The sequence below is a fragment of the Dama dama genome, chromosome X (genome assembly GCF_033118175.1).
Source record: "Dama dama isolate Ldn47 chromosome X, ASM3311817v1, whole genome shotgun sequence".
NCBI classification, from domain to species: domain Eukaryota; kingdom Metazoa; phylum Chordata; class Mammalia; order Artiodactyla; family Cervidae; genus Dama; species Dama dama.
In genome coordinates this window covers 134,402,420-134,410,682 of record NC_083714.1, presented here as the reverse complement: position 1 = coordinate 134,410,682, position 8,263 = coordinate 134,402,420, and the positions used below count along the sequence as shown (strand labels likewise).

Sequence of the window (8,263 nt, the reverse complement as noted above, 5' to 3'; positions counted from 1 at the left end):
CAGTCCTTGGTGTCACTTTACTGAGATTAAAGGTATCATACATAAATATTTTAGTTAGTTTGGAGTTTGATACGGTATCTACCACTTTAAATGTGTTTTCCCATCTTTAAAATGCCTTTTCTAAGGAATCATATCCCTTAAAGTACACTGGAATTCAAATGAGGAGATAGGTTTCAATACTGAGTTTTGCATCACAGCTTATCCACCCCACATTCCAAGAGGCAGCTGGAGCCCTTGTGTAGGTGGCACCAATTGCTTAAGGCTGGTTGACTGAGGTATACTTTAGTCAGTAAACCACCCTTTTTAGGTATGCAGTGCTGAGAACTTTGCTAAGCACAGATAAGGAACCACCACTACAATCAAGATAGAGAAATTTCTCTATCACCCCAAAAGTTCTTGGGGCCTTCTATAATCAGTCCTCCCCCACCCATTCTGATTTCCTTTCTGTCCCTATAGTTTTGCTTTAACAGAGTATCGTATAAATGTTCAACATTTATGAAATCATAACATGTGGGCTTCTTTGCAATTCATCTGCTTTTGAATGTAGTGGTAGTTCCTTTTTATTATTGATGAGTATTCTGGAATCTACTGGAGTACTTAATGGTTTGAGCTGAGAATAACCTCAGCTGTGTCAAGGCTGACTAGTAGTCTAGCCAGATTTTAAATGGTCTCACACACATAAGTCACAGCAAGTGGAAAATCACTCACCGTTGGAGGTGAATTGTAACCGAAGGTGGTATAATTCTTGAGTTTTCTGTTCGAGGATGTGCCGTAGAAGATTCTGGTACTCTATCTCTTTTTGAACTAGGTGTTCTAAAAGTCTGGTTAGAACAAAACAAAACATCACTCAGAGAGCCTACTACCATTCAACTCAACTCAAACATATGTTGAACAGAGGTTTAAAAAAATGGCATAATCCCAGGTGTGGGATCAGATTTCAGCCTGCACATGGGCACCTTCCTTGGGTTTCCGCCCCTTGTAAACAAAGGCCAGCACTGCTCAGTGTGGGTATCTTCTGTATCAAAATGCATCATAAACCAAAAGATAACCTGATGGTGATCAGGAGAACTCAGCCCACTTGTCTTCCTAAGTCAGGTCAAGTTGTGAAAATGTGGTGAAGCTATTCCCTCCTCACTGGGGACTGCGTCAAGATAGAAGCCTTGCTGCACTTAGACAGCTGGGGGTGGTGCAGGAAAGATGCTGCTCGGAAGGTGGGAGGGACACTACTGCCAACACTTACCCAGAGTGGCACTAAAATGCCTTGCCCTCTTGGTCTCACCAGCACTCCTCGGGACAGACCTGCTTCCCTCCTCAGGGCAGCAGGTGCCTTCCTGCTGAGCCTAACAGCAGCCAAGACATCCCTATGCTACAAGGCGCGTGAAGCAGCCGCGGGCTCATCAGCTGTTCCCAGTCAGGCTGGCTGCTATCTCATTACTAATTCTCTTGAGGGGGGAGATACGGTGCCCATTGACCCTGGAAATCAATCACTTTTGAATCCATATATAACGTTTGATGGATCAGGTGATTATTAACCTTACTGGAAAACCATTTTAAAGAAGTGCTATGGATACTGTCAACTTTCACATTTTTCAAAACAAAAAAATAGATCTGTCTAACAGAGAACCCTATACAGGGGTGTATACAACTTTTCTTCTGAAGTAGGGACACCCTATTGTAGCCAGGAATGCTCTGCCTTTAAAGAAAGGCATCCTTCTAGGTCCCCAGTTGAAGCTGAGAATATCCCCTTGCCCAGTTCCTTGGGGGATGAAGATGACTTTCTGAGACCTGGGTGAAGCACTCAACAACTCTGCCCCACCCCTGCCTACCTGCTGGTCTCCTGCCTCAGTTTGCTCAGCTGAAAGCTCAGGTGCTGCTGGGGTGGGGCCTCCTGGGCAACTGCTGAAGCCGGCTCGCTCCATCCACGGGCCACCTGTGCCTCACTTGCAGGCGGGTCTGCCGGGGGATAGTCCTCTTCCATCTCATCCGTGTCCTTTTCCACGCCTTCGGTCTCTGAGGCAGGCTCAAAGTGGGCTTGGAGCTCTGAAATCATGGAAGAAAAGGAGCACGGTTCAACAAGGCCATGCTTGGTGTAGCTTATGTCCCAGGCCAGCAAACCAGGCTAGGGGGCCGGCCCGGCCAACGCGATGCTCCATCAGGAGACTGCTGACCTTAATGAAGGGAGAGGAGACTTGTTTTACTTACCTCTACCTGAAAAGATGGTCCCCACACCGCTTTACAGATAAGGAAACAAGCTTCAAGGAAACAAACTTCAAGATATTAAGTTAGTTAGGCAAAGGCAGTTTTAAAAAGGGACAAGCAGCCTTCCACCCAGGCCTGTGTGTTTTCTGCAGTTCGCTGCTTGGAGAGGGGAGTGATGAAGTCCTGGGGTTTAACAAGCCACTCCCACGAGTGGAGCCTGGGCTGAGTGCAGGCAGAGGATGACAGGGAGGGAACAGAGTAAAGAGAGGAAGCGGCCTCAGAGCCCCCCTTCCTAGGAGGCATCGCAGGAGGAGGATCAACTTGGGTACTAAGCTGCTCTAACATTTGAAAACTAGAGCCTATGAAAGCTAAAGATTTGTGTAGCTACCACATGATGATTTGGAGAGAGAAGACAGCCATTTAAATCATCAGCCAACTAGGAGGTGGTCCTGAGCACACAAGGATCCAGGCCCTGAGGCTCAGTGCACTGTTTGTGTATCAAGTCTGCGGGCGTGCTCCTTAGTTATGCTGGGGTGGGGGGCACGTGAACAGCACCAGGAGGTGTGCTTAGGATCACAAAATATTGACCCCAAATGGCTCTGTGACATCATTTCCTTAATTGCAAGGATGTATATAGCCCAGATGGGAAAGGGAGAGTAACAACTGGTGAGTACGGAGGACCTGGCGGACCTTCCCCATACCCACCATAGCCTAATTTACCGTGACCAAAAAGGGGCCCTTACCTGGGATGAGGATGGTGACCGCAGCCTGCACTGCTCGTCGGATGATGTTGTCCATTGCAAACATCCAGTGGGGCCTAATTAAGTGGTTCCTCAAAATTTTATTTACCTATAATCACAAAAATCCAGATTTCTGGTCTGCTGTATTTTTTCAGAAATAGGAGTTCTTACCAATTCAGATTTGCTTCTACTCTGAGATGAAAGTGTTAACCATGCTGCCCTGGATTTACATTTCTTTTGAACTGAGTCTTCCTCTAAGCTGACCCCAGGTCACACTGGGGTTGAGAGGGCAGGTACAGCTACTGGAGCTGCTGCACAGGCCTCTTTGTTGTTTATTCAACGAATGTTTGTGGAGCACCCGTGAACCCTCAGGCTCTGTGGCGGGGTCTTGAGACACAAAGCTAAGCCAGACATGGTCTTGGGCCTGGAGCAGCTCCCACCGGTTTGTGCAGACACATAAGCTTAAACCACACACCTACTCAGCTGGCAGATGCTGCTCATCCCCAAATCCTACACTCTGCTTTTTGTGGCCAGACGCAATCGTCTCAGTCTCATGTACACACACATTCAGCTGGCACTCTGGATTCAGGTGTAATCAGGTGAGAGGAGATGGATACTATGGGAGAAGATGGTAATTGAACTCCACGGTCTCAGCTATGAGCCACTTTGGTGGGCGTCCTACCTTCTGTCAGGTTCTTTAGGGCCAAATGGAACACTTACAGCGTCCTGAAATCCAAACAGTACCAGGTGAATCTGACTGATGGATGAGCTGTCAAAGTCCAAGTCCACCTTGAGCTTTGATATTGTGGATGCCATCACCCTGTGCTCCGGACAGCGGATGAAGTCTCTCAGGATCGCAATTATTTGCTTGATGTGGCCGACTGAGAGATGCAACTCTTCTGAACTCTGATCACCAAGCCCCCAACCAAAAAAATCAAGTCATTGAGTAAATTGGGGGCGGGGGCATCGAAGAAGTACTGTGGGCACCTAGATGAACCTCACTGTCCATTAGCTTATGGAAGTGGGGAACCCCCAGCTGAGATACCTTCTCTGGTCCTGGAACTTCCTCCATATCCTTCCTGTTAGAGGCTTAGGAGGCTCCCTCCCCTCCCTGGAGGAATGGGCTGCCATCCTGTTTGACCCCTTGTCAACCACCCCCCACCACCAATGGGCCTTGTCAGAAGTCACAGTTCATAGAGGGCAGTGGCCTCTTACTAAAGGACCTCATCCCATCCAAAATGAGTCAAAAGTCACATTTCACCCACAGCCTTCCTCAGAGGCTAACTGCAGCTGGGGGTTAACTGGGCTTTGTGCTGCCATGTGGCCCGTTTTCCACCAGGGGGCAGCACGGCCCCATCAGTGCCTGGTTTCACCGCAGTATTTGGCAAATTCAGGTTTCAGTGGAGTCTTTTTTGTATTCTCTTTTGTTGGAAAAGAGGACGTTGGGAAATACTTATGGTGATTATTGTAACTGCAAATGTTCTGGGGTGGCAGGCCCATTTGCACCTCTCCTGAGACCCTGCCTCGGGCAGAGGGGGTGGGATTGCAGCCCCCACGCCCGGCCTGTACCTGGGCCACGCACTCCTGCAGGTTGGAAGCCACCTGATTCTGCTCCTCCCAGAGGATTTTGTAGAGGATGGCGCGGCGCTCACTGTCCTTTCGCAGCAGGAAAAGGCCCGGGTCCCTGTCTTCCGGGGACGAGGCTGCACTCCGGTCCTCCAAGGCCGAACTCTCATCCGGAACACTGCGGAAAAACGCACGTGACAGTCCTCCGCTTCCCAGGGGCGGGGGTCTCTGTGCGGGGGGTGGGGGGGTGGGGGGAGGGGGCACCGTGCAGGAGGGGCTGAGAGATGATCATCCACGTCTCCACCCTCAGGAAGATGAAACTGCAGGAGACGAGACTAGCGTTTTTTCTAATCCCCGGACCACCAGGGTTTTCAGGGAGAGAGGGAAGGAAGGGGAAGAAGGAAGAGGGAAGGATGGGTAGCAGGGTGAGGATAAGGGGGGATGGGGAGGAGGAGGAAATGGGGGGAGGGGAGGAAGAGGGGAAGGGCCAGTGAGCGACCACATCGCCTGCCTCGCTCGCAATGTCAGTGGCCGCCCGGCCACCCTACTGATCATGCAGACAGGAACTCTGGTTTACACCAGGACGCACTCAGTGCCCAAGGGCTGCGGGGCGGCCGTACCTGAGCAGGTGGCTGAGCCGCTGCACCGGCAGCCGGGACTTCTCGAAGAACGCGTCGGGCTGGGCGTCGGAGTCCGGGGAGACGGAGCCATGCTCACTGCTGCTGCTGCCTGGCAGCTCCCCGGACGCGGGCAGGGTCAGCACGGCGCCCCGGGGACCCTCTGTCGGGGGCAGCCAGGAGGGCCTGGTGAGCACGGGCAGCTCCTTGGGCCAGGCGATCCACCAGGAGGCCTAAGCCTGCTCTGCTCTAACTGGGGACGCCAGTGATCACCCAGGGGTCCTGGGTAGATAGAGGCTCTGCCTCCGCAGATCCGTGATGAGCCCAAGACTCTGCACTTCTAACTAACAGCCAGTGGCTCTCCAGGTGCAAGAGGCTGAGCCAGCCTCAGACCCCATCCACAGTGATGCCTCTCTCCTTCCTCCCAGGCACAGCCCTGAAAGCCAGGCTGAATGGAGGAGACGGTAACTCACTGTCACCTGCGGGGCTCCCTGTGTCTCTCCCAGGACACCCAGGGACAGTCATTCCCTGGGTTTGGACAAGCCCATCCCTACTGCGCCCCCACTACTCTGTCCAGGGAGACCTCACCTGCCGGCTTGAAAGCAATCCGGTTCTTCTTGCCCTTGTTCACCTGCCTGAAGAAGCCCTCTTGGAGCAGGCCCGCGGCGGTGGCACGTTTGTGGGGGTCAGGCTCAAAACAGGATAAAAGGAAGGCTCTGGCATCAGCTGAGAGGGTTTCCGGAATCTCTGGGTGGATCTTAAACATCCCCACCTGCATTGAAGGGACAGTGAGGCACACCCAGGTGCACACAAGAGCCACACAAGCCCAGTGTCTGCCATCCCTGAAGGGCTGATGCCGGATTCCAGCAATGGCCGCGATGACTGGCCTCTGGAATACCACTGAGTATGATGTTCGCTGTACGTCTGTCGTATATGACCCTTTTTAATCTGCTGAGATATAAATGTAATCATCTTATATGATACATAGAGAACAGTAGTTCAGCAGGCAAAATGAACTTTTCAATAAATGTGCTCTCCGTATGGAAACAGATACATTTAGATGAGTACCTCACACCTTTCACAGACATTTAAGAATTTAATTTCTGAAGAGTTAAACCCTAAGAAAACCCTAAGCAAGAGCATATATAAAGGTCAATCCTCATCCCAAGAAAGGTGGTACCAAACAATGTTCTAAGCATTGGACAACCACACTCATCTCCCATGCTAGTAAGGTCATGCTTAAAATCTTGCATGCTAGGCTTCAGCATTATGTAAACTAAGAACTTCAGATGTCCAAGCTGGGTTAAGAAAAGGCAGAGGAACCAGAGATCAAATTACCAACATTCACTGGTAGGATATATATTATACCTCTGTAAACTGAGAGTAATTTCTCACAGTAAGGAGGGAAGAGAGAGCTAAGGGTTTGGGAGTTGCTAGGTGATGTAGTGCTTTGGACTTTGGTTCTCAATGCAGGGGTCATGGGTTTGATTCCTAGCTGGGATAGTAAGATACCGGCAGAAGGCAGAGAAAGGAGAGGGAAAAGAAAAAAACCTATTTTCTTTCTTGTCCACCTTTGTGGAGAGGTTTCTGCATTGGGAGGAGGTTTTTGATTTGAATTCTCTCTCCAACACCAGCAACCTAAATCACCCAACATGTCTTACCTTGAACATCACTGCCTGTGGTTCACCGAGCTCATGGAACGGAGGCTTGCCGGTGGCCATCTCAATGATGGTGCAGCCCAGGGACCAGATATCAGCCGGGGCGCCATACCCACGAGGGCCTTGATCGATAATCTCAGGTGCCATGTACTGCAGCGTGCCTATTGGGAAAAAATACAACACAGATGGTGGGCACCATGTTGTTCAAAAACAAAGTGTACCATTAGTAAACAAGTGTGTGAGCTTCACTCCCCTGTTAATGACAGATGGGGTCCAATCTCACGCATAAATGTTGTTGCATCTTTTCTTGGACTAGAGACATGCAGAGTGCCTTTAACACTAGTCACATTGAGAGAGGATCGCTCAAGCCCTTTGAAGGACCTGATCCAATTCAGTCAACACATCTGAGAGTGCCGCACAGACAGAGGGATTGGAGTGTGAGACCCTCGGGGCCTGACCTGTCTAGAGGAGACAGGCATGATGATGGTGTGCTGAGCAGGGCGGCAGTGTGATGGAGGATATAGTCAGTGCTTCCCAGGTGGTGCAGTGGTAAAGAATCTGCCTGCAATGCAGGAGACACGGGTTCAACCTCTGGGTCAGGAAAATCCCCTGGAGAAGGAAATGGCAACCCACTCCAGTATTCTTGCCTGGAAAATTCCATGCACAGAGGAGCCTGGTGGGCTACAATCCATGGGGCTGCAAAGAGTCAGACATGACTGAGCACACACAGAGATTAACAGGTGTACACAGAAGGCACTGAGGACACAGGCAGAAGTGCCTGATTCTGCCTGGTTCGAGTCAGGGGAAGCTCTAGCTGTGTCAACTTGGGTGTCTGAGAATACATACCAAGTCAGAATTAGACATACAAGAGACTTCCTGTGAGAAGGTGAGTGAAGGATAAAGGGGAGGGGACAGTCTCTGATGGCAGAAGAGTTCCGAGACAGCTTAGCCAGGCCACCCAGGAAGCCCTGACCCAAAGGTGCCCACTGGAAGAGCGCCATGTCAGTTCTAGTACCTCCACCGTACTTGGTCACTGTCTGTAGTAGGTGGGGAAAGTACGACCTGGCCAGGAACACGGTGGCCGATCCAAACAGGTGCTGGCTGTGGCCGCCAGTGAAGTAGATTCCTTCCATGAGGCTTGACTGAGTGGCCAAAGCAGGAGGAGTTTCAGGCATGGGGAAGGGCTCGAGTCAAAGCCCATGCATGGGTGGGAAGCACACAGTGAATCCAGGAGCTCTGTCTGACACAGGCCACGGGGAGGGGGTAGGAAGAATGAAGGAGGCAGCCGCCTGGGTGCAGCTTGCATGGTGCGCTGTGTGTGCTCTGAAACCGCTGGCTTTGGACTTTCTCCTCTGGATCAGGAGCCACCAGAGGCTGCCACAGTGAAAGTGGTGATCAGGGAGGAGGAGGGCTTGTCAGAGAGAGGGGGCAGCGAGGTCAATCAAGGGCTCTAAGAGGAAAATCTTTGCTTTTCCTTGAAACT

General features: G+C 51.0%; 1 protein-coding gene across 1 annotated transcript in view; it reads right to left on the bottom strand.

The window, feature by feature from the left end:
- The window catches only part of MAP3K15 (mitogen-activated protein kinase kinase kinase 15), a 136,545-nt gene that overhangs the window by 1,111 nt on the left and 127,171 nt on the right, over nt 1-8,263 (bottom strand). Inside the window, exons 19-26 of the mRNA XM_061137496.1 lie at nt 6,784-6,941; nt 5,711-5,894; nt 5,126-5,285; nt 4,509-4,683; nt 3,660-3,845; nt 2,943-3,048; nt 1,827-2,040; nt 709-821 (exon numbers count right to left, since the gene is read on the bottom strand). Coding sequence (XP_060993479.1) covers nt 709-821; nt 1,827-2,040; nt 2,943-3,048; nt 3,660-3,845; nt 4,509-4,683; nt 5,126-5,285; nt 5,711-5,894; nt 6,784-6,941 — 1,296 coding nt within the window. The remainder of the gene's footprint in view (nt 1-708; nt 822-1,826; nt 2,041-2,942; nt 3,049-3,659; nt 3,846-4,508; nt 4,684-5,125; nt 5,286-5,710; nt 5,895-6,783; nt 6,942-8,263) is intronic.